The sequence below is a fragment of the Enhydra lutris genome, unplaced genomic scaffold, assembly GCF_002288905.1.
Source record: "Enhydra lutris kenyoni isolate GAN:26980312 unplaced genomic scaffold, ASM228890v2 scaffoldscaffold2, whole genome shotgun sequence".
Taxonomy (NCBI): Eukaryota; Metazoa; Chordata; class Mammalia; order Carnivora; family Mustelidae; genus Enhydra; species Enhydra lutris.
This window is the reverse complement of record NW_019154086.1, coordinates 58397742-58424344: the sequence shown is the minus strand read 5'-3', so window position 1 is coordinate 58424344 and position 26603 is coordinate 58397742. Positions and strand designations below refer to the sequence as shown.

Sequence of the window (26603 nt, the reverse complement as noted above, 5' to 3'; positions counted from 1 at the left end):
GTATTACTTTAAAAACATTTTTAAAAAAAGAATCCAAGTTTACCATTCTGTCCAATATGGTAACCACCACATGTGGCTGCTGAGTACTTGAAAAGTGGTGGATATAAAACATTTCACCTATGTGCAAAGTCAAACAGTGAGAATCTAACACATAAACCTTGGAAATGAAGTATATGCAGTAGGACCAGCCTTACATCAACCTTAACATATGACTGTATAATCCATGCAAACTACAAATAAACATCCTCATACCTTACTATTCCTGTTAAAATTTAGGTTCAGAATGCTTTGTGACATTAAGTGCAGGAAGGAAGGAACTCTGTCTTCAAAAGGAAGTATGAAATCAGTCCAGGTTGAACGCTGCCCCCACAAATTTCCAGCTCTCCACCCTATCTCTTCACAAAACTCCTAGCAGCTCTCCCAACAAATTTCCCTTTGGACTCTGCTTCTTGGGATTCTTTCAACTCAAACTCCTGGCTTTCAGCTAATTGCTCAGCCTTTAGTCTTGGCCCAGCCCAGACTCTTACTTCTTCATTGCACACCAGAGCCTGAAATATTCTTTGGTGTCTGGACAGGGCTTGTGAAACCTCATCCTCTGATTCCACATGAACTACTCCATTCTTACGACATCAAAGTAAAAGGTGCTACAGATTAGAGTCAGGTAGCTTGGACTGTTGTCTCTGCCACATGTTAATTGTATAACAATGGGAAGCTACTGAATTTTCTTATAAAGTGTTTATAATAACTTGCCTTTCAGGGTTATCATAAGAATAAATATGAAGGTATATTAAAAACTATAGCACTCTGTAGAAATTTAAGTTGCTGCTGTATTATATTTATCCTTTCTTTAAATATTGCTTCCCCAAGGATACTGTACCTTTTCAAAGGAGGAACTGTGCTTTATAACTTTGCATGCCCTCAATACAGAGCTCAGCATCCTGCACCTAACAAGCCCTCAAAAAATGTTGCTGCTAATCTTGACAAACTACCTTATTAATGTGCTGTGTGGGTTAAAATGAAGGTGAAATCATGTCTCTCCATGAAACATTAACTAAACACAGTTAACACAACCCACCTAACTTCTAACACAAGTATCAACTGTGAACCCCAACATAAACACCTTAAGGGTGGTTAAATTACTAGGATGTTAGAAACACAGATACATAACTCTCACGGGTGGGATGATCCCTGCTCTGTGATCAAACCACACTTTAACTCTTACACATTACATTTTAGCTTACTATATGCCTCCTTTTCCCTCTAGATGGCAAAATCCTTGAAGAGAGAGGCTATGTTAGAATCTCGTTTCCAGAGGCTGACACACAGAGCTTAATGTTTACTTGTAAGACTAAACAATACTAAAGAATGACTGGCTATCAAAGCAGAAGAGAGGATATTCAGTAGCTCAAAATATCAAGAGCAGGCCTGGTAGAAGATATTATACTATTAAAAGCAGATATCAGGACAAAGAAAACAACCAGAGTTGTTCACTGTGGGGGTCAGAAACAGCTTTTTCTAACTGTCAAGAGAAATTTAACTTTGTTTCTCCAGATAGAAACAACTCCAACATGTACAACTTACAACATGTTATTAAAACAAATTTCCAAGAACTGGACCCTGAAGACTAGGCAGATGCTTCAGTAAGTGGATAAGTAAGCCAGAGGGAGAGCAGCAGGAGCAAACATATCATGCCAGTTCTATTTTCTTTTATGTGTTACTCAGTCTGTAGACATGTATACAGATAACCTGAAAAAAGTCTTCCCGTACAAGGGAAACTCCATCAGGTTATCAGTGGATTTTTCAGCAGAAACCTTGCAAATCAAAAGAGTATGGAATGATATAATCAAAGTGCTTAAAAAAAAAAAAAACTGAAAAGAACACCACCACCTGCCAACCCAGAATAATTTAGCCTGCAAATATATCCTTTAGAAGTTAAGAAGACACAGAGAATTCCCCAAGCAAAAACTAAGGTTTTTACAAGAAATGCTACAGGGCTTTTTTTTTTTTTTTTTTTTTACAGGGAATTCTTTAAGCTGAAATGAAAGGATACTAATTAGTAACTTGAAAACATAAAAGTGTAAGATTCACTGGTAAAAGTAAGTATATCATCAGATTCAGAATGGTGTAATACTATAACAGTGGTGTATAACTCATTTACCTATAGTACAAAGGTTAAGACAAAAGTATTAAAAATAAGTATAGCTATAATAATTTCTTAGTGGATATATAATATTAAAACATGTGAACTGTGAAATAAAAAACAAAGAATGTTTGTGGGGAAAGAGAGTAACAATGTAGAGCTTTCGTATGAGATTAAAGTTAACCTGTCATAAACTTAAAATAGACTATTATAACGAAAGCGTGCTTTATGCAAGCCTCATAGTAACCACAAAGCAAAACCTAGGATAAACAAAGTAAAACAAAACAAATGATAAAGCAAAACAAAAGATAAAGAGACAGGATTCACAGCATTACACTATAGAAAATCATATTGCAAAGAAGACAGCAAGAAAGAAAGTAACAAAGGACCTAAAAAAATAGCAATTAAAACATTAGGATAGCAATAATAAGTCCTTATCTATCAATAATTATGTTAAATGTAAATGGATTAAATTCTCTAATCAAAAACATAAAGTGGCTGAGTGGATTAAAAAAAAAACAAGACCTAACTATATGCTGACTATAAGACACTCACTTCAGCTTTAAGTCTATATATAAGCTCAAACTGAAGGAATGAAAAAGATATCCTATGCAAATAGAAACTGAAAGAGAGTAAGAATAGCTATACTGATATCAGACAAAAAGCACTCTAACCCAAAAAGCACAAGAGATAAAGGAAGTCATTTTATAATGGTAAAGGAGTCAATTCATCAAAAGGAAATAACAATTGTAGATATGTATATATACCCAAAATCAGAGTACCTAAATATATTAAAAAAATCTTAACAAACCTGAAGGCAGAATAAATGAGTACAATAATAGTAGGACACTTCATTAACCCACTTTCCACAATGGATAGATTAATCACAGAGAAAAATTGTGAGGAAATACTATACATGAATCATACTTTAGAGCAAATGGACCTAAGAGACGCACAATATTTCACCCAAAAGCAGCAGCATACATATTCTTCTCAAAACACATGGAACATTCTTCAGGACAGATCATCTTATACCACAAACAAGTCTTGACAAATTTTCAAATACTAAAATCATTATCAAATATCTTTTAAGGATATAATAGTATAAACCAGAAATTAAGAATAGGAGAAAGGATGAAAAATTCAAAACAGGAAAAAATTAAACAATATACTTTTTTTTTAAAGATTTTATTTATTTGTCAGAGAGAGAGAAAGAAAGAGAGAGAGAGATCACAAGTAGGCCAAGAGGCAGGCAGAAGCAGAGGGAGAAGCAGGTTCCCTGCCAAGCAAGGAGCCCTATGTGGGACTCGATCCCAGGACACTGGGATCATGACCTGAGCCGAAGGCAGCCACTTAACCAACTGAGCCACCCAAGCGTCCCTAAACAATATACTCTTAAATAACCAATGGATCAAAGAGGAACTCAAAAGGTAAATTTAAAAATATGTTGAGATAAATGAAAATAGAAACAGCATATCAAAACTTAACAGATGCAATAAAAGCAGTTCTAGGAGGAAAGTTCATAGTGATTAATACTGACATTAAGAAACAAGACAGATCTCAAATAAACAATCTAACTCTCTACCTCAAAGATCTAGAAAAAGAACAAATGAAGCCCAAGTTAGAAGGAAAGAAATAGTAAATATCATCAGAAATAAATGAAAGAATAGAAAAATAGAAAAGATCAATGATACTAAAAACTGCTTTTTGAAAATATAACCAGAATTGACAAACCCTTAATTAAACTAGAAAAATAGTGAAGACTCAAAATCAGAAACCAAAGAGGACACATTACAATTGATACCCCAGGGACGCCTGGGTGGCTCAGTTGGTTGGGCGGCTGCCTTCGGCTCAGGTCATGGTCCCGGGGTCCTGGGATCGAGTCCTGCGTTGGGCTCCTTGCTCCACGGGGAGCCTGCTTCTCCCTCTGCCACTCTGTCTGCCTGTGCTCTCTCTCTCTCTCTGACAAATAAATAAATAAAATCTTAAAAAAAATTGATACCCCAGATATATGAGAGATAAGAGACTACTATGAACAATGATATGCCAACAAATTGCATAATCTAGAAGAAATGGGTAATTTCCTAGAAACATACAGATGTCTAAGACTGAATTATAACGAAATAGAAAATCTGAAAAACCTGTAACTTGTAAGAGGATATAATCAATCATCAGAAGTTTCCCAACAAAGAAAAGCTCAGGACCAGATGGCTTCACTAGTGAATTCTATCAAAAATTTAAATAACAATTAATGCCTATCTTTCTCAAACTCTTCCAAAAAATGTAAGAGGAGGGCACACTTCCAAACTCATTTTAGGAAGCCAGCATTATTCTCATTCCAAAACCAGATGAAGACACTACAACAAAAGAAAAGCCCAGGCTACTATCACCAATGCATACAGATGGAAAACTCCTCAAAATAATACACACAAATAATATTCAACAATACAAAAAAAGGATCATATGCCATGATCAAGTTGGATTTATCCCCAGATGAAAGGATGGTTCAACATATACAAATCAATAAATGCAATGCACCACATTAATGGAAGGAAAGATTAAAAACTCATGATCATCCCAACAGATATAGAAAGAACATATGAGGACAACTACATGCAAAACAATGAAATTTACATCATATATGAAAAATAACTCAAAATGAATTACAGACTTAAATGTAAAACCAAAACAAATAAAACTCCTGGAAGAAAACATTAGGGGTAGCTCTTGAACATCAGTCTGAGCAGTATTTTTTTTTGGGGGGGGGGGGTCTCCTCCGGCAAAGGGCAACAAAAGCAAAAACTTAACAAAAGGGACTACATCTAACTAAACAACTTTGTACAGCAAAGAAAACCATCAACAAAATGAAAAGGAAACATACTGAATGGTAGAAAATATCCGCAAATGACAAATAGTCGATAAGGGGTTAATATAAAAAATATTCCACAGAAGACCTCAAAAAGCCAAAGCAATCTTGAAAAGAAAACAAAGCTGGAGGCATCACAATTCCAGACTTCAAGCTACATTACAAAGTTGTAGTCATCAAGACAGTGTAGTACTGACACAAAAAAAGACACACAGATCAATGGAACAAAGCAGAAAACCCAGAAATGGATGTATACTATATGATTAACTAATCTTCAACAAAGCAGGGAAAAATATCCAATGGAAAAGAGACAGTGTCTTCAACAAATGAGTGTTGGGAAAACTGGACAGCAACATGCAGAAGAATGAAACTGGACCACTTTCTTACACCATACACAAAAACAAATTCAAAATGGTTGAAAGACCTAAATGTGAGACAGGAAATCATCAAAATCCTAGGGGAGACACAGAAAGCAAGCTCTTGGACATTGTCCATAGCAACTTCTTACTAGATGCATTACCAGAGGCAAGAAAAACAAAAACAAATATGAACTTACTGGGACTTCAAGATAAAAAGCTTCTGCATAGTGAAGGAAACAATCAGTAAAACTATAAGAAAGCTTACAAAATGGGAGAAGATATTTGCAAATGACTTACCAGATAAAGGGTTAACATCCAGAATCTATAAAGAACTTACAAGACTCAATACCCAAAAAACAAATAATCTAATCAAGAAATGGGCAGAACAAGAAATGAACAGACATTTTTCTAAAGAAGACATCCAGATGGCCAACAGACACATGAAAAGATGTTCAACATCACTCATCATTAGGGAAATATAAATCACAACCACAATGAGAGATCATCTCATACCTGTCAGAATAGCTAAAATTAACAACACAGGAAACAAAAGATGTTGGTGAAGATGCAAAGAAAGGGGAACCCTCTTACACAGTTGGTGGGAATGCAAACTTGTACAGCCACTCTGGAAAACAGCATGGAAGTTTCTCAGAAAGTTAAAAATAGAGCTACCCTACAACCTAGCAATTGTACTACTAGGTATTTCCCCAAAGGATATAAAAATACTGATTCAAAGGGGCACCTGCATCCTGATGTTTAAAGCATCATTATCAACCATCAAACTATGGAAAGAGCCCAGATGTCCACTGACTGATGGATAAAGAAGATGTGGTATTTATATACAATGGAATATTACTCAGCCATAAATTAGAATGAAATCTTGTCATTTGCAACAACATGCATGGAGCTAAAGTGTATTAAGCCAAGTGAACTAAGTCAGTCAGAAAAAGAAAAATACTGTATGATTTCACTCATATGTGGAGTTTAAGAAATAAAACAGATGAACACAAGGGAAGAGGAAAAAAAAAGAGAGGGAAACAAACCACAGGAGACTCTTAACTATAGAGAACAAGGTTGCTCTAGAGGAAGTGGGCAGCAGATGGGCTAAATGGATGATGGGGACTAAGGAGGTCACCAGTGATGAGCACCAGGTGTTATATATAAGTGATGATAACTAAATTTTACTCCTGAAGTCAATATTACACTATACATTAACTAACTAGAATTTAAATTAAAACAAAAATATATAAAGAACTCACTCAGTTCAATATCAAAAGAAAAAACCAATCCAATTAAAAAATGGGTAGATTACTTAAATAAACATTTCTCCAAAGAAATACATATAGCCAACAGACAAATAAAAAGGTGCTCAACATCACTAACAATTAAGGAAATATAAATCAAAGCCACAATAAGATACCGTCTCATAACTGTCAGAAAGACCGGTAATAAAAAGACCAGAAATGACAAGTGTTGGTGAGGATATGGAGAAAAGGGAGCTCTTGTGCACAGTGACTGGGAATGCAAAATGATGCATACACTATGGGAAAGTATGAAGTTTTATCAAAAAACTAAAAATAGAACTACCATATGATCTAGCAATAAGACTTCTGGGTATTTACACTAATTCGAAAAGATACATGCACCCCTATGTTCATTACAGCATTATTTACTATAGCAGGATTTGGAAATACCCTAAGTGTTCATCAGCGGACAAATGGATAGAGATATGATATACATATACAATGAACTACTACACCATAAAAAAGTATAAAATTCTGTCATTTGTGACAGCCTGGATGGGCCTAGATGATAGTAAGCTAAGTGAAAAATATCAGAGAAAGAAAAATACCAGATAATTTCACTTATATGTGGAATCTAAAAAGCAAAACAAAGCAGAAACAAACTCATAAATAGAGAACAATCCGGTAGTTGCCAGGAGGAATGAATAAAACAGGGGAAGAGAATTAAAAAGTACAATCTTCTAGGAGCACCTGTGTGGCTCAGTCAATTGAATGTCTGACTCTTGATTTTGACTCAGATCATGATCTCAGGGTTGTTGGGCTCTGCACTAAGCAGGGAGGCAATTTAAGGTTCTCTCTCTCTCCATCTCCCACTTCCCCTTCCCACCATGCCCTCTCTCTCTAAAATACGTAAATGAATCTTTATAAATAAATAAATAAATGGTGTAAACTTCTAGTTCTAAAATGATAAGACATGGGGATACAATTCGCAATATAGGGAATATAGTTAATGATCTGTAACAACTTTGTATGATGACAACTGATAGCTAGATTTATCATGGTGAGCACTTCACAATATACATAAATGTTGAATCACTATGTTGTACACTTGAACTAATAGTATATGTCCACTACATTTCAATTAAAAAACAATAACAAAATTCATTACCTTTTTAAGATAAAAGCTCAACAAACTAGGTGTAGAAGGAATGTACCTCAACACAATGAAGGCCATTACGTCAAGCCCACAGCTAATATCATATTCAGCAGTGGAAAGTTAAAAGCTTTTCTTCAAGATCAGGAAAAAGACAAGGATGCCTATCCTCATCACTTCTATTCAACATAATACTGGAAGTCCTAATTAAAGCAATTAGATAAAAAGAAAAATAAATAGCATCCAAATCAGAAAGGAAGAAGTAAAAAAAAATTTCTGGTTTGCAGATGCATGACAGTATATATGGAAAACCTAAAGATTACACCAAGAAAACTACTAGAACTAATCAACAAATTCAGTAAAGACAAAGGATACAAAAGCAACATACTAAAATCAGTTGCATTTCTGCTACTAACAATGAACTGTCCGACAGAGAAATTAAGAAAGCAAGCTCACTTACAATAACATAAAAAAACAGTAAAATACTTAGGATTAAATTTAACCACGGAGGTAAAATTCCTATATACTGAAAACAGTAAGACACTGATAAAAGAAATTGCAAAGATACCAAATAAATGGAAGGATATCCCACATTCTTGGGTTGGATGAACTAATATTTTTTAAATGTCCATTCTACTCAAGCAATCTATAGAGTCAACACAAAAGTAATACAAAAAAAATCTCCAAATTTGTATGGAACCACAGAATACTCTGAAAAGCCAAAACTATCTTGAAAAAGAAGAAAAAAGCTGGAGGCATCACACTTCCCGATTTCAAAACATATTACAAAGCTATAGTAATTAAAACAGTATGATGATGGCATAAAAACAGACACAAAGACCAACAGGATAGAATAGAAAGTCCAAAAATAAACCCACTCATATATGGTCAACTAATCTTTGGCAAGGGTACCAAGAACACACAATTGAGGAAAGGACAATCTCTTCAATATATGGTGCTGGAAAAATTGGATATCCACATGCAAAAATATGAAACTGGGCCCTATCTTATATCACATATAAAAATTAACTCAAAATGGATTAAAGTCTTAAACATAAGTCCTGAAACTATAAAACTCGCAGAATAAAACATAGGGGAAAAGCTTCTTGACACAGGTCTATTTTGTATACAACACCAAAAGCATAGGTAAGGAAAGCAAACAAACAATAACAAACAAAAAAAAATCAAACAAAAAAAAGTGGGACTACATCAAACTGAAAAGCTTCTTCACAGCAAAGAAAACAATCAACAAAATGAAAAGGCAACATACAGGAGGAGGAAAATATTTGCAAACCATATACTGATAAAGGCTTAATATCTAAAATATGCACAGAACTCACACAAGTCAATAGCAAAAACAAAAAACACTTACACACTGATAATAAAATGGGCAAAGGACCTGAATAGACAGTTGGCCAAAGGTACATGAAAAGGCGCTAATCATCAGGCAAACAGAAGTCAAAAGCACAAGATCGCCCCACACCTGTCAGAATGGGTATTATCAAAAAGAGAAGAGAAAACAAGTGCTGATAAGGATATGGAGAAAAGGGAACCCTCACACACTGTTGGTGGGAATGTAAATTGGTACAACCATTATGGAAAACAGTATGGAGGTTTCTCAAAATATTAAAAATAGAACTACTATATGACCCAGAAATCCCACCTCTGGATATACATCTGAAGGAAATGAAATCAGTATCTTAAAGAGGTATCTGCACTTTCATGTTCACCACAGCATTACTGAGAATAGCCAAGATACAGAAATACGGAACCTCTATGTCCATTGACGGATGAATGGTTAAAGAAAATATGGTTAGGTAATGGAATATTATCCAGCCATAAAAAGTTGGGCATCCTGCCATCTGCAACATGAATGAACCTAAAAACCATTATCCTAAGTGAAAAGCCAGAGAAAAACACTGTATGGTATCATTCATATGTAGAAATCTAAAAAAAATTAAAGTTGAGCTCATAGAAAGTAGAATGGTGGTTGCCAGTAGCTGTGGGGTAGGGAAAATGGGGTAATGTTGGTCAAAGGGTACAAGCTTAAAATAATAAGGTAAGTTCTGAGGACCTAATGTATGCTATGACAACTATGATTAGTATTGTATACTTGTAATTTGCTAAGAGAACAGATCTTAAGCATTCTACCTCCACACACATGCAAAAGGATACCTGTGTGAGCTGAAGGATATGTTGATTAATTTGATTGTGGTAAATATTTCACAATTTATATGTATATGTATATACATATCAAATCATCATGTTGTATATTTTAAGTTTATACAATTCTTTTTTGTCAATTATATCCTAATAAAGCTGGAAAAAAATTCTTGTCCTATTCTGGAAAGGAATAGTAAAATTAATAATCATTCATGATATTAAGTTGGCTTTGGCTAATGGCGTGGTATATAATTATGGACATTTGGTTATATATGTGTCCTTAATAACTGATGTTTTTGTTAATGTTTTGTTAATATCTTGATGAAGATTTTTAAATTGCCCTTTTATCTAGGCATTAAAAGAGGTGAAATTTCAAAATTTGAAATGTACTTGATTTTTAAAAATACATCTTAATATATCTTAATACATGTATTTTAAAATGCATCTTAATACACCTACTTATAAAGGCTACTATGTAGATAACCCAAACTTTATTAATTCCAAAATTATATTAATATCCTAAAGGTATTCTTATCTAAAAATTCAATTTATTTGCAGCAAACAAGAAATGGCTGCAAGCATACAGACAATATTCAAAATTATAAAAGAATACCTATCTTGAGATTTGTGCTTGAATAATCAACAAGCTTGTTAAATTAGAATAATCAGGGATTAGTGAACACAGAATTAAAGTCCTAATTTCTAGAACGAGTATCTGAGAACTGAAAATTTAATTTACTGCTAGCTATGTAGAGAGTACTTTATTCAGGAGATTCCAAATGTTTAAATTAATCTGATTAATTTTTCAGGAGACTTTTAAAACTCAGAAAAAATAATGAGAACTCTTGCAGTAACTTACTAAATATTTGCCAAACACCAGTAACTAAAAGAGCAGTTCACAAAGACTCTGCCTCTTAAAAGGAAGAGAAATGTAACACCTTCCTAGATGTCAGTTTCATATCTATTCATAGAATGTACAGAGACATCCAGGGGATCAATTAGCCAAGAGAAGAAGAAATAAAACTCAGTAATAAACTACCAAAGCAAAGCTTTGATGGTTTCAATCAAAATAAGGAAGGTTACAACAGTTACAAAATCAAAGCACCAGGAAAACTGTAAGATGAAGGTACTTAAATCAGGTCCACAACTTTAGGTAGTTCTGCAACTAAATAGATGATTATATTCTATTTTTAAAGATCTCCTGAGATAGAAATTACATATCCCTTCTCTGCAGATTTTAAGTCATGCCTCCTGCTGTTGAAATTGTCCTGTTTATCATTACCCCTCATTCTTAGCCAAGCCAGACATCAGACCCTTCCTAAGCTGATCCATGTGGGATCACTGATCATTTATATTCGTGCTGGAGTTGCTGAGATAGGGATGGCAAACTGGTTTCAACCGACATGCCAACCCCAATCAGTTCATAGTGAGACCTGTACACTCTTGCGGAGGACTGTGAAGCCAAAGGCCACTAACGAGGGAGACCTGCCATGGTGGCTTAGAGTGTCAGCAGGGCACCTGATGACAGCTGCTACCTAACCACTTGCCCAAAGACAGCAAAGCAAGAGGTCTTCAGTGCTGGTGAAGCTTCCCACAGCTCCATAGCTTCCCTTGGCTCCCGGGTGGAGCAGAGTGGGTTGTGCAAGTCTCACTTCACCAGGATGGTCAGTGGCAGAAGTAGGTGGCAGCCATGGCCAGAATGTTTTCACTTCACTCTGCTGTGAGCACAGAAGGCTCCAGGGCAGAGCTCCAGGAATCTGAGGAATTGGTCCAAGTCCCTGGAAGTGTCAACTTCATTACCTCACCTGGCAACATAGCATCATTTTCTCTTGTTCTGTATCAGTGGTTTCCCATGAGAAGCTCCATAAGCCACACACACACACACACACACACACACACACACACAAAAGTTCAGAACCACTAACCCCCCCTCTCTCTACCTGAGAAAATACATGACAAAAAAATTAACTGAATTCAATAGCATTCCTATGTGCTTCTAGATTTTACTACCCAAACTACATCTATATATATTGGAAAAACTGTAGCATATGCATATGGAAGGTATAATGCCATTTTAGACAATTATTGGTAGACAGGGATTCGAAGATTCCAAACCATCCTCTAAAATCCTCTAGGGCTGCCTGGCTCCCAGCTCAGAAACATGCCATTGTGTGTGCTGGACCCTAGAAGGAAGAGGGTTAGGGGCCCCATTGACAACAAGCCTTCAGAAACAAAACTGACAAATGTTAGGTTTCTTTTGTGTCTTCCCTCAGGAAGAAAGAACTTTTACTTTCTCTTTTTAGGTTATATTCTTATTTCATCATTTTCACTGCTTTTCTTTTCATACACTCAACTTTCCTAATTCCCTCTGTAGTGGGGAAATTAAAATTAGACATAATAATCTAATCTAAAGCATAGTGCTAGAGTTCTGTGTCATTATGGGCAATTGCCTAGCCAACCAGCTCACTCTCTCAAACATCTGGGTTAGCAAAGTTTATCTTTCTACCAGGATTTACTTTGCTCAGACATACACAAAGCCCACAGACCTAAGGTCCTCAGAAATCTAAAGATTCAAAGTTACATTTTTTTTTTTTTTCCTCGTTTCCCTGACTTTATGCAGTGGCACGTTCACATTGGGGATAGGGATAGACGCCAAGATTGAGCCCGATCTGTCCTGGAGTGCTGGGGGCAGCAAACACCATGCAATACGGACAGGAGGGGGCTCAGGGGAGCTTGGTGGCTTCAGCAGAAACCTGTGTAACCAGGGAGGAGGCAGTGAGTACCTGGGTCCCCTTAGCCCCCTAATACTGGGCTGAGGTTGAGGGGTGGGGTGGGGGGCACAAAGTGTCTGCTCCAGAGGGGCCAAGTGACCAAGTCCTTACCCAGGGCATAAGCCCACAGGAAAGGCTGTGGGACACCCTGGATGTAGAGCTGTGCTATTTTCCCTTTTCCCTTCTGGTGAAGGAAAGGAGGGTTCTGGGCTAGGCCAAGAAGCTTCCTGTCCTGCCCCTTCTTGTCCTCCACCAATCAGAATGGTGAGGTCTGCTTGACAATGAAGCCTTGCTTTGCAAGTATCTTCATGATGGTGGCAATGTACTTACAGTCATCAGTGCCTGCGTGTTCAGACTGATGCCCTTGTTCATATCTAGAAGCCCATTATTGGGCCGGCAGCCCATGGTGAAGCTGTAAGCCTTTTTCAGATCAACCCACTGCTTGAAGTAATCTGCCACTGGCAAACCCAAGTACTAGCACTGGCCCAGGAGCATGACTTTCAGGCCCCAGTCTCCAGAGGTGACAAAAATTGACTTGATGTTTAGATGACCCTCTCCAACACTTGCCAACCATCCACCATGACTTGAATAATCCCAATGAGCTCTTGACAGAACGGATGTATTCTGCGCTGGACATGATTCATGTGCTGTGGATGTATTCTGGGCTGGACATGATCAATCTCCATGGTCTGACCATTTAGCTTCAGGATGAGGAGCATGAGGATTTCCTCCATGCACTCTGACCCTGGCCAACGCAACCTACTTTTTTTGTTAATACAACATATGTTTAATTCTGGCTGCACTGTTTTAAGTTCATTAAGATGCAACCTACTCTTCTTTACTAAATAAAGGTGCACATAAGCGGACTAACAGAGTTTTGAGGTCTTGCTCCTGGTATGGCAAGGGAAATCAGACTATAAGAATAAGAGTGTATTTAATACCAGACAAAAGAAGGCCACCAGGCTTTTTAGTATTTTATTTGCAATATAAGTAAGATCCTCTGAGATATTTTAGCATGAAAATTCATTGTAGATGTAAAAAATGTCATTATCATGATAATAATACAAGTGCAGTCAGAAAGAAAAGGAAGCATAACCACTGTCGATGGTGATAATTTCAATTACCAGGTAAAAGCAGTATAAATGGATAAAATCTAAGAATGTGATTTTTTTAGAACAGAAATCAATTCAATGAACTCCTGAACCATCCTGCAATTTGCTGAAAACTGGCATGAAGTAATGATTTTAAACAGAGTACATATTTATGTCCTATAAGTCAGGTAAATGTCTTTATCATTTTTGTTGTTTTAATTTGATCTCTAATCAAGCTTTTACTCAATACAAGTTTTCTGGGCGTCTGGGTGGCTCAATGGATTAAAGCCTCTGCCTCTGTCTCAGGTCATGATTCCAGGGTCCTGGGATCGAGTCCTGCATCAGGCTCCCTGCTCAGTGGGGAGTCTGTTTCTCCCTCTGCCTCTCTCTCTCTCTGTCTTTGTCTCTCATGAATAAATAAAATCTTTTAAAAAAAATACAAGTTTTTTTTTTATCAGTATAGAGCTCTATGCTGTTTCTGTCAAATGGTTAAATACAAACTAGCATAGGTGACCAAATGGAAGATGAAAAAAGTTTTCCTGTACAAAAGTCTTAGAGCTAATAAATGATAAAAATATGATAGAAATACAAGATTTGGAACTCCTAAGGGATCTGAGCACTGACCATTAGCTGCTTATATTAAGAGAATCAGACAATCTGATGGTAGAACACAATACTACCTATGAAGCATCTTGACAAAAAACAAATGAAAAAACTCCAAGTCTGAATTTGGTCAAGCTGCTAGATTCTACTCATTTGCAGAAAAATCAACAGAATGAAGAAAGCTGTTAAACCCCACCCAGGAAGGCAGTTAGCAAAATTTAAAGCATGTAGAAACTGAAACAACCAGTCCAGTTTTCCTACAAATAAATTGCAGGGGAAAACAAGGGAGAAAAAGAAAAATGGGGATGGGTAAGATTATGATGGGAAATAATTAGAAATTGTATTAAGGAAGTATTGATAGTTGTTTAGGTGTTATATCTGTATTGTGATTATGTTTTTAAACAGAGTTCTTTCTTTTATAAAGTCAGAAAATGGGCAGAAGACATGAACAGACACTTCTCCAAAGAAGACAAATGGCTCATAGACACATGAAAAAATGTTCATCATTAGCCATCAGGGAGATTCAAATTGAAACCACACTGAGATACCAGTTAGAATGGCCAAAATTAGTAAGACAGTAAACAAATGATGGAGAGGATGTGGAGAAAGGGGAACCCTCTTACACTGTCAGTGGAATGCAAGTTGGGGCAGCCACTTTGGAAATCAGTGTGGAAATTCCTTAAGAAATTAAAAATAGAGTTTCCCTATGACCCTGTAATTGCGCTACTGGGTATTTACCCCAAAGATACAGATGTAGCAAAAAGAAAGGTCATCCATACCCCAGTGTTCATAGCAGCAATGGCCACAATCGCCAAACTGGGGAAAGAGCCAAGATGCCCTTCAACAGACAAAAAGATAAAGAAGATATGGTCCATATATACAATGGAATATTATGCCTCCATCAGAAAGGATGAATACCCACTTTTGTATCAACATGGACAGGACTGGAGATAATGCTGAGTGAAGTAAGTCAAGCAGAGAGAGCCAATTATCATGGTTTTTACTTGTGGAGCATAAGCAATAACATGGAGGACATTAGGAGAAGGAAAGGAAAAGTGAATTGGGGGAAATCAGAGGGGGAGATGAAGCATGAGAGACTGTGGAGTCTGAGAAATGGACAGTTTTGGAGGGGAAGGGGGTAGAGGGATAGGTGAGCCTGGTGGTGGGTATTAAGGAGGGCATGTATTGCATGGAGCACTGGGTGTGGTGCATGAACAATGAGTCTCAGATCGCTGAAAAAATTAAATTAAAAAAATTAAAAATTAAAAAAGACATAAATATATTTGACATACAATGTCTGGAATTTTCTTCATAATCTAGTTGTTGAGGAGTAGGAGGAATATAGATGATACCAGTTTGACCAGGAGTTGATAACTGTCCTCCCCCCCACCCCCAGCTAATGCTCTCTCTCCCTCTCCCTTATATAAATAAATAAACTCTTTAAAAAATAACATAAAATATTGAAAATATATTTTTTAGGGGCACCTGGGTGGCTCAGTGGATTAAGCCTCTGTCTTCAGCTCAAGTCATGATCTCAGGGTCCTGAGATCAAGCCCCGCATCAGGCTCTCTGCTCAGAGGGGAGCCTGCTTCCTTCACTCTCTCTCTCTCTCTCTCTGCCTGCCTCTCTGCCTACTTGTGATATCTCTATCAAATAAATAAATAAAATCTAAAACTATATATATATATATATTTTTAAATGAAACAAAATACCTAAAATCTGTACCTTGAAAAACTGAATTAAAAAAGAGATATGAATTATTTCTTGACCTACATCTCCAAATAAACTTGACTCGTAGTCCCTTTTAATATTTACATAGACCTCCTCACTCAACATGTATCCCTAGCAGAGATGTCCCATTTCATTCTTCTTGTAGTGCCTTTCTGAGATCTTATAGATGGAAACACATCATAAGAGAAACAATATTTGTCGTTGAGTAGCTAATTATAGCTATTAGTGTTATGGATTGAGTGTTTGCAACCCCACTAAATTTTTATGTAGAAATTTAATCCCCAGGGTGATTATTGAGTATTTGGCAGTGGGGTCCTTGGGAGGTAATTAGGTCATGTGAGTGGAATCCTCATGATGGGATTAGTGCCCTTACAAGAGCCCAGAGAGCGAGCGAGCTCTCTTTTTACCAGGTGAGAATATAAGAAGGCAGCAGTCTACAAACTAGAAGATAGCTCTCACCAGAATCCGACCATACTGGGACCCTGATCTTGGACTTCCAGCCTCCAGAACTGTGAGAAATATATTCATGCTGTTCGTTAGCCACCAGATTATAGTATTTTGTTATAGCAGCCCAACCTAAGATGTAAAGCATTATCTATTTTTTAAAAACCATTCCATCTAACAAATACTATCTCTCACTCTCAAAATTATACACAAACTGAGACACTGATGTAAGTGAAATGACAGCCTAACTAGGAAGATTTGTAATTGATTAATATATTTATCCAGTCTAATAAATATCCAGTATATTCTATCTCAGTGGAGGTCCATGTGCTTGATTTTTCTATCCTTTGCAGCAGGATTTATAAGAAATTATAGAGAAAATACTGGCCAAATTTATCTGGAAAAATGGCATATCAGTTAGAAGTCAACAAGAAAGTCCTGAAAGTATGGGCCTAATAAGGTGATAGCATTTAATAGGACTAAATGTAGGTTTCTAATCTAGGGTCCAAAAACACTGGAAAAAAAATATGAGATGTATGGCTTAAAAAGAATACATACTAAAAATTTTATTAAGAATTTTAATTGGCAATAAAGACACTGAAAGTCAATAATGTGCTTACTGAGAGTTAATACATCAGGCTGCAATAGTAGAATTACAACAACTTAAGAAGAAAGAGATGATCCCATTTTATTCGAGGCTGGGTTTCCTCTGAAATTTTTGTTTCTACGTGACCAGCACACTTTATAAAATATAACATTAAAATGGTGAATATATTTAACCCTCATCAAATGAAGAATAGCAACAGAACTTGGAAATGTTAGGATAAAATAAAGCTGAAGAGAGAAAGGTTGTCCTCAAATGCCTGTCATTTGGAAAGGCTTTATTTAGGCCTATCCTTCATGGCCCCAAGAGGGAAAAATTTTGTTGACCTGGCTAAGGCCTCCTCATCTTCAGGAAACATCACTTCCTCATGGAGGCCTCTCTGGCTCCAGAGCACTGGCTTCTTCTCTGTTGGGCACAAATCCTACCTCTAATTGTCAAATCGTGTTAGCCTTGCTAGACTGCAGACTCCCAGAGAGGGTGGACTGGTCTGATCTGTTAGTCCTCTAACACTCTGTGCCTACCACAGGTAAATGAATGTAACATCTGAGGAACAGATGTGACTCTGCTATGAAAAAGTAATTTTTAAATACAATTGTGTAGAGATTCATGGGCCGCCTCAGGAAGTGGCAATTTTTCTCTCACAAGAAACCCTCACCCAGGCTTAAAATGGTGGTCCACTTGCCTGGGGCAGGAGTGGGTGAGGTAGAGGAGATTAAAGCATCAGGGGGGTGACTGGCTTATATGATTTTTAGCCTCCTTGCCCCTCTGAAGCCCTCTTGTTTGAGTTCTGCTAGGAGAGGTCATGTTTATTATGTCCCAGGTTTCACTTAGCACATCAGCTATATTCTGATCCATTTTAGAAAAGTTTTAGTGATAAATTTCTGTGTAATTGCTTCCTTTCAAATCCAAATTTCATTTGATGGTTTTCTATCTTTTCCTTCTCCTTCTCTTCCTACTCCAAAAAGCTGATGATCAATACTTCTGTTTCACTGTAAGGATGCATAAAGCTTCAGGAAATATGTAGCAGACAGTGAGGTGAGGTCAGACTAAAGACAAGAGAAATATTTTTGAGGTTCTTAGCATCAACTGTGCCAAACATAAATGCAGATTTGATAAATGACACAAAGTCATTACCTCTCCATTTCCCTTTCTGTGGATTTGATTTTTACAAGGCCTCAATTTTCCATAAAAACAGACCAGATTTATAGCAAATACAAAGACTAGATCTTTTATTTATAAAGCAAAAATCTACCCAAATACTTTTCATTAAAACTATGTGCCCTATAATACTGGCTTTTAGAGTATTAGGAAGCATTAGATAACTTTGGTTATTCCTGTGGGAATTAATACACAAAGAACTTGAAAGCCCATCTCCTCAGCACAGTTTCTGAGACTACCAATTCTGACCTTGATTACTTGATTCAGTTCAATAAGAAGTTTTGAGATGAGGCTGTCATGTAAACAAACACACATGCTCGCTCTCCTTTCTCCACTCACTGATGTCCTTCTTGAGGAACACCTTTTGTAAAAGTATCCCCAGCCAGGAATCAATTCCTAGGCAATTATGAAATTAGGAAAACAACATGGCATTAATAATTAAAATACAAACCTAACATTTTTTTTTTGCTTTAAATATTTTTTGGGGGAAAGGACACCATATTTCTACTCAATTAAGAGAAATATTTTTGGGGCACCTCAGTGGCTCAGTCGTTAAGTATCTGCCTTCAGCTCAGGGCACGATCCAGGGTCCTGGGATCGAGTCCAGCCTTGGGCTCCCTGCTCAGCAGGAAGCCTGCTTCTCCCTCTCCCTCTCCCCCTGCTTGTGTTCCCTCTCTCACTGTGCTTTCATCAAATAAATAAATAAAATCTTAAAAAAAAAAAAGAAACATTTTTATAATCTTGAGGTTTTTTATTTTCTTTACATTTATCAAGCCACAATTCATAGGGAGTGGGTTCTAGCAGTTCAGGCTCCTTTCCATCAGTTCTCACAAAGTGTGCTTCTCTGGGTGGAGCAGACTGGTGTTTCCACTGACCCCAAGTACCTTTTTCTTTGGCTTCCTTCTTTTCCTGATCATTTTCCTTCACAGGCTTCAGGAAGCTATCTCGGCTCCTTGCATGTTCAATATGCTCAATGTTAGGGTCCGTAATCAAAGGAGCGAGACTGATACAAAGCGAAGGTCAAGCAAAGCTTTATTTCACGCCAAGCATCGAGAATCAAACTGACCGGTCAGGGCCATCTCTTTGACCTTCGCTTTGTATCAGTCTCGCTCCTTTGATTACGGACCCTAACACTCAATGCATACATTAATTCTCTTGGCAAGAATCTTGCCTTTAACTTGTTTACAACCATGCCAACAGCATGCTGAGTAACCTTATAGACTCTTTCAGTGTTGCCATGGTAACATTTGTGGGGCATTCTTCTTTGAACAGTGCCCATTCCCCTGAGGTCCCCAATATCACATTTCTTATAGATTCGAATGTATGTGGCCAAAGGAACACCACCATGTTTTCTACAAGGCCTAGAGAACACAGAGCAGGTACCTCTCCTCTTTCCCTCTGTGTTGGTCATTTTGGTGATTTACTAGAAGATGGCAGTTCTGGACAAAAGGCCAAACCTAACTTACTTTTGAATCCTAGTACGTCCACTGAGAAGTTTCTGAAAAAAATTAGGTTGAGATAGGGCTGGGGAGTTACACAGAGGGGAGGAAGCAGACAAGAGTGAAAAGATCAGTTGTTAGGAGGGTAACCCCACCAGGAAAAGGGGCTTAAAGAGAGCTCTCCCCAGAACAGAACTCACTAAGACTGTTCTGGGGAAGTGTGGGCCAGATGGAGATGGTTCCTATCACCTTTAAGTTTCATGCCTCTTTCTGAGGTTATTCCTTATTGCAAGGATGAGCAAGACAAGGAAGAGATTACAGAGAAAACATGAGGAGAATGGAGAAGGCATGCAACTTTCAAAGGCTTAATGTTTTTTCTTTTGTACTATGTCATGCTAGCATTTCAAGACCAGAAAGTAAATCCTTGATTTAGATCTTCTTCTGATAGTCCTCTGTTTTCTACAGCTTTAAGCATAACCTGCCAAATAAGGTACTCACACCTACATTTAGTATAACTTCAGACATGTCTACAAGAAAAAAATACATGTGGAAAAAGTATGTCTATGCTAAGCAAATATTACATGGATATACTCTTCAGAGCAGTGCTTCTCAAACTCAGTTGTGCCTACAGATTACTGGAGATGTTGCTGACATGCTGAATGTAGGCCAGCAGGTCTGAGATGCTGCATTTCTAACAAGCTCTCAGGTGACGCTGTTGTTGCTCACTCTAAGTACGTTTTAGACCAGGACATGATAACCCAGCTTTGGCAGGAAATCTGTGCCCGCACTTTCATTCCCACTCCCCTTCTTCTCCCCTGAGTTCCTGTACTCTTCCCTGTTTTGCTACTGTAAGAAAATTTCAGCACTGAGCTAAGTGAGTACAAAAGAAAAGAAAATATTCTAAAATCACGACTTCAAGTAGAGCAGTAAGATTTTTAAGTTGTCTCAAGGGTAGAGACATAATTTTTGATATGCATGAATTATACATACTTCATGCAAATCATTGAACACAGTAGCCTATTTCTTTCCATAAATGAAGCCCTATGTCTGCATAACTTAAAGGAAGTTTATTTCATTAATGCACAGCACACCATCTCATTGTTCAGGTATCTCTGGAGAGTGAAGTGGTCTGAATAAGCCGAATTTTTCAGATAACTAAAGTTTATCTTAAGTTTCTGAATATATGGGCACCCTGCTCAGCTGGGAGTTGGCTTCTCCCTCTCCCTCTGCTCCTCCCCACTGCTCACACATTCATACTCTCTCTCATAAGTAAATAAATAAAACTTTAGAAAGGGGGTGCGCCTGAGTGGCTCAGTCAGTTGAGTATCTACTTTCAGCTCAGATCATGACCCCAGAGTCCTAGAATCGAATCCTGCATCAGGCTCCCTGTCAGCTGGAAGCCTGCTTCTCCCTCTCCCTCTGCAACTCCCCCCTGCTCACAGGCTCGCACACTCTCTCATAAATAAATAAATCAGATTTTTTTTAAGTTTCCAAATATATTTGTTTCAGTGATTTTTAATCAAAATTTTCATTAACATATCCTAGACTTGTTAGTCTTACAAAACAAGGTTTAACACACATCCACAATTATCCAAGGTCAACAATGATTCTGCTATGGCATGACGTAACAATGCTATGGGAGCTTCTCAGTCTGCATGGACATATGTGTGCTCCTTCCCACACAGTAGAGTCTTAGAGTGGCCGCCTAGGTCTTCTTCAAGCAGACTTCTGCTTCCTTCCTCTATGATCAGCTTTCTGCTGACTGCCCTCCTCTTATAGTTTTTAATCTGCTGCTATATTTTTCACATAATATTCTGGGAAAGATTCTGAGACTGACTCCCCTCTCATCTCTCTTATTTATTATTATCTTTTAAAGATTTTATTTATTTGAGACAGCACAAGAGGGGCAGAGGGAGAGGGACAAACAGAATCCCCACTGAGAAGGGAGACCAATGTGGGACTCAACCCCAGGACCCTGGGATCATGACCTGAGCCAACAGCAGACCTCAACCGACTGAGCCACCCAGGCACCCCAATATTATTATTTTTATAAATAAAAGGAACTCTCTTTCAGGGCTTTGGGCTACCAGTTGCCTAAATCAGTGCAATCATTCCAGCTTAAAGAAATCACACAAGATGACTCCCAATTAAGTATCTCTTACTATGTACTACTGAATACTCACTGATCCCAGTGTCCTTACAGTACTGGACTAAGTATTGTCCCATGACTCTTAGAAGATGATTATACTCTCGGACATTGAGAAATTCCTGCTTATTATGGGATGGCTCCATGATCTCCAAGGGTATATTAACAATTCCAACCACACCTGCACCAAGTCTGGAAGAATAAATAAATACATAAGTAAATTCGGTGAAATTTAGCTAAGGAAAAAGGAAAAGCAAATACACCATGGTCTTTTGAAATCAGTTTTTTTTTTTTTTTTTTAGATTTTATTTATTTATTTGACAGAGAGAAATCACAAGCAGGCAGAGAGGCAGGCAGAGAGAGAGGAGGAAGCAGGCTCCCCGCTGAGAAGAAAGCCCGACGCGGGGCTTGAACCCAGGACCTGGGATCATGACCTGAGCCGAAGGCAGCGGCCCAACCCACTGAGCCACCCAGCCGCCCCAGTTTTTTTGTTTTTTTTTTTTAACAAATAACTTGATTCACTTGGTCTGGACCATGGCAAAGTTTAACAAGTTAAAACTGTCTTCTGTTATATAAATCTATGATAATCCTCGGTATATTTGGTCTCATAATAAAAAAATCTCTTAATGCACACTGTTACTTAATTAATATGACTCCTTTTCCAAACCAAAATCTTCCATGGGAATCAGGGTGGGAAGAGGAAGCCTTTTAGCATTAGACACCACTAACAATGCTTTGCTGAAATAAACTGACATGACCCTCTTAGTGATCTGGCCAGAGAGTCACTTTCTCCATCCTCATTTCATCTGTCAGATTGAATTTTTCTTCATCGTTTCAGAGGTCTGTGGGGTGCTTAGTGAATTCTACTAAAGGAACGTAAGGCCTAGGTTATACCAGAAAGCAACAGGTATATGCCTGAGTCTGATGGATAAATTCAATTTTTTTTTCAGATTTTCAGCAGCTTATGATGTATGTAACTGGGATATTTCCACTTAGTGACAGAATATTCTGGTTACTTTCCATGTTTTGGGAAAGAGCATCCAGTTGTCTAGCTCTCCCAACTCCCCTTGGCAAGGCACACAGACCAAGTCTTCCCGATGTGGAGCTGCCTATGATGTTTTCCAATACTTTCCTCTTCCACCCTGCCCTCCCTTCACTATTCATTCTCTAAGTCTATGTCTGGGCATTTCTTCCAGGAAGCCTGACTCAACTTCCCGCAGTTCAGCTGATTACCCCTCCCAATGCTCTTTCTGCATATATTAAGTAAGCCTCTAGCACATATTCATCCTCTAGAATCCATCCATCCATCCATCCATCCATAGCACCTGGCCCTATTCCAGGAACCAAGAATACAATATTAAGCAAGAAAAACAAGGTCCCTCCTTATAAAGTTTCTCTTCTATTGAAGAATAATCGGCAGTATGGGCGACCTGATCATTTCAGATGGTGATAAATCAAGCAGGTCCTGTAACATGTGAAGGTGGTAAGGTGGAGGGGCTGGTGGGAGGGGCTAATGTTAATTAGACAGTCTGGGAAGACCTTCCTACAGAGGGGATTTTAGAGTTGGTGCTTAACTAACATGCCAGGACGATAAGTAGGGAGACCTGAGGACAGAAGGTTCAAGGCAGGGGGAGGGCAGACACCATGCAGTAAGGCAGGAGCAAGCTTAGGATATGTGAGAGATAGGAAGCTATGGTGTGAGGAGAAGGCTTGAGAGTGTGGGCAGGGCAGGGGCTGTCCCTGAGCCAGGCAGAGGCCAGATCACTGGAAAACCATGGTAACCAATTCTATCTGACATGCAGTGGGGTTTTAAGCAAGAGAGTAATTTTTTTAAAAAATTTTACTGCTGATTCCATAGAATATAAAAAAATATGTATTCATAGACTTGTCCCTTTCACTGGACTGTAAGTTTCTTAGCAGAGGGCAGCAGGCATTCACCGTCTTGTCTGCAGAACTTGGTGCCGTGCCTGGTGCATGACCCCTGCAACATGAGAGCTTGCTGAATGAGCAAATGAATTCCTTGAGAGTGAGACAGAAGATGAAAAATGTTCCCCTGAGCCATTCTACTAGTCACAATTATTGTGTTTGAGACCTGCACCATTTTACAGGTCACAATTTTCCTGTTTCACTCTCTACATAATTCATGAAAGCAGCTCCTGGAGTTTCAGCCCATCAGGAAAGCACCAGAACATGTTACTCTGGAAGCCAAGTAGGCTGGAGAGTGTTAATAATACACGCTCACAAAGGTAACTGGCAAGAACTCACACATGTAAGGGTTGCACAAAATGTTAACAGGGTTGCTTTACAAGACTACGGATTTTTCTTTCCTAAAACTTCTTTATTATGCTTGTATCATTTTTAAATTGGTGAAATATTAAGAACCTAACCCGAGTAGATGGTGCAAGAAATGGTAAAACATCAGGTTGCTCAGGAAATGTTTTGAAAAAATTTCCCAAAGTATGATTTTGCCCTGGGTCAGGCATGCAGCTCTGCTGATATTATAAATTAGGCAGATTAATGCCTGCATATTGATAGGAAGGGTGAACAGAGGACATGACACCTGCTCCCATTATGATTAATCACTCATCTAACTCCACAGACAGAATCTTACTGCAGCCTCCCTCATCCTGCCTATGCCTCTGAGAACAAAAACATACTTACAAGGACTTCAGTTTCAACTGTGGACCCACTTTCTCATGCATTTTGATCAGGCGGTTATTACTGTAAATGAACATCCCAGCTTGGCTTCGATTTTCTATGTTCACTCCAAAGAACAAGCAGAGTGTTCTTGCTTTTTTTAATTCTCTGGCATTATATTTAGAAAAGTAAAAAAAAAAAATTTTTTTTAGTAAATAAAAATATACAGTGTACAGGCTGCCCATAATTAAACTGCGACAGTGAAAATCAATAGAACTATATGTAAAATACCCAGGAGTTTTGCAAAACCTAGTTGGTACCCTCAGCATCTCTGTAGAGCCTAGTATTTTGCATAAACATGATGGTCATACCCATCAAACACAAGCAGTCCTTGATTAAGAAACAGGTTTGCCAACCTCAACTTAAAAGAACTAGAAAATTCCAAAAGATTCTTGAAATGTTATGCAGTCTAATATGTATATATGCTGCAGAATTTTTGAAAAATGATGATTTGACTCTTTTAAATTTAGGTATTTTTAACACTGGATGTGATTTCTAACTTTCAGCATGTCCTCAGGCCTCTCAGTATCCTATATAGATTGGAATGTGCAAAAGACATTCTGTAGCTTTCTCTCTTTCTCCAAAATCAAAGGTAAATCAAAGTTAATAAGGCAAGTTTACAAGGGCAACAGACGTGAGCTCCTGTTTTTCTGACTCTGTCCTGCTATCTTATGTTTTATGTGACTTTTCTATAGAAGTGTAAAAACAGAAATCGAGACACAGAATATGCTAGAAACAACCATAGTAATAGGAGTCTGCTTGGAGCCATGAAAAGCGCCTGGATGTAAGAATCAGAAAGACGGAGCTGGGTTCAAATATAAGCTCATCTCTGTAATAACCATGTGACTAAGAATGAGTCACTTTAACTCTCTGTCTGATCTGAAAAATCGGAAAAATGCACACCTAGCCATTTGGGATGTCATGAGGACTGGAAAAGAGAATGTTAAGTATAAACCTGGAACAGAGTAGGTGCCTCACCAATGCTATTTCCCTTTTCCTATCAAGAATGGTACCCAATATAATTCTTCCCCTCCACTCATCTTGTAGTTCTCCTCATTCCACAAAAACAGCCTTTTCTTTTCAAATTTATGGTAACGTGCCATTATGATTGACGTAATATACTTACTGGACTGGTTAAATACATCTATCATTAATGGACTAAGAAAAAGTCCTAGTAGTTCTTCTATGTAGATAGGATATACAGAATATATTAGACTTTGTAAGGAAATTACTGACTTGGATTAATATAGTATCTATTTTTTAAGCACATACATTTTGTGTCAAATGTATACAAATCACACTTTTTCCCAAAAACGTATACTCCATATTAAATCCTTACTCTTCAACAAAAAAGAATACTGACTATGTAAGGGACCCCAAAACAGGGTGTTATAGGATATTATGTAATCACTCTACAAAAGTAAGTAACACTGATTGCCTTGAATTTTCTTTTAAAAAAACATTTTGGGGTTGCTTGGGTAGAAGCATCCAACTCTTGGTTTCAGCTCAGGCCAGGATCTCAGGGTAGTGAGATCAAGCCCTGCACTGGGCTCTAGGGGTCAGTGGGGAGTCTGCTTGAGATTCTCTCTCTCTCCCCCTCACACTTGCTCTGCATGTTTATGTGTGTGTGTGTCTTTCTCTCAAAATCAGTAAGTAATTAAAAAAATCAATCAAGGGACGCCTGGGTGGCTCAGTTGGTTAAGCAGCTGCCTTCGGCTCAGGTCATGATCCCAGCGTCCTGGGATCGAGTCCCACATCGGGCTCCTTGCTCATCAGGGAGCCTGCTTCTCCCTCTGCCTCTGCCTGCCATTCTGTCTGCCTGTGCTTGCTCTCTTTCCCTCTCTCTCTCTGACAAATAATTAAATAAAATCTTTAAAAAAAAAAAAAAAAATCGAAAAAAAAAAAAATCAATCAATAAGTTAAAAAGCATTTCGTTCTAAAAATAAGTTCATACCAACTAACTGGCATTATTATAAATAAAATGTAGATCAGTC

The 26603-nt window shown here is 37.8% G+C and overlaps 1 protein-coding gene and 2 pseudogenes across 1 annotated transcript in view; all 3 read right to left on the bottom strand.

The window, feature by feature from the left end:
• The window catches only part of LOC111146439 (MORC family CW-type zinc finger 1), a 172867-nt gene that overhangs the window by 75197 nt on the left and 71067 nt on the right, over window positions 1-26603 (bottom strand). Inside the window, 2 exon segments of the mRNA XM_022501999.1 lie at window positions 21950-22104; window positions 24574-24717. Of these exon segments, the coding sequence (XP_022357707.1) occupies window positions 21950-22104; window positions 24574-24717 (299 nt within the window).
• LOC111150711 lies at window positions 12953-13400 on the bottom strand (annotated as a pseudogene).
• Window positions 15615-19738, bottom strand: LOC111149054 (annotated as a pseudogene).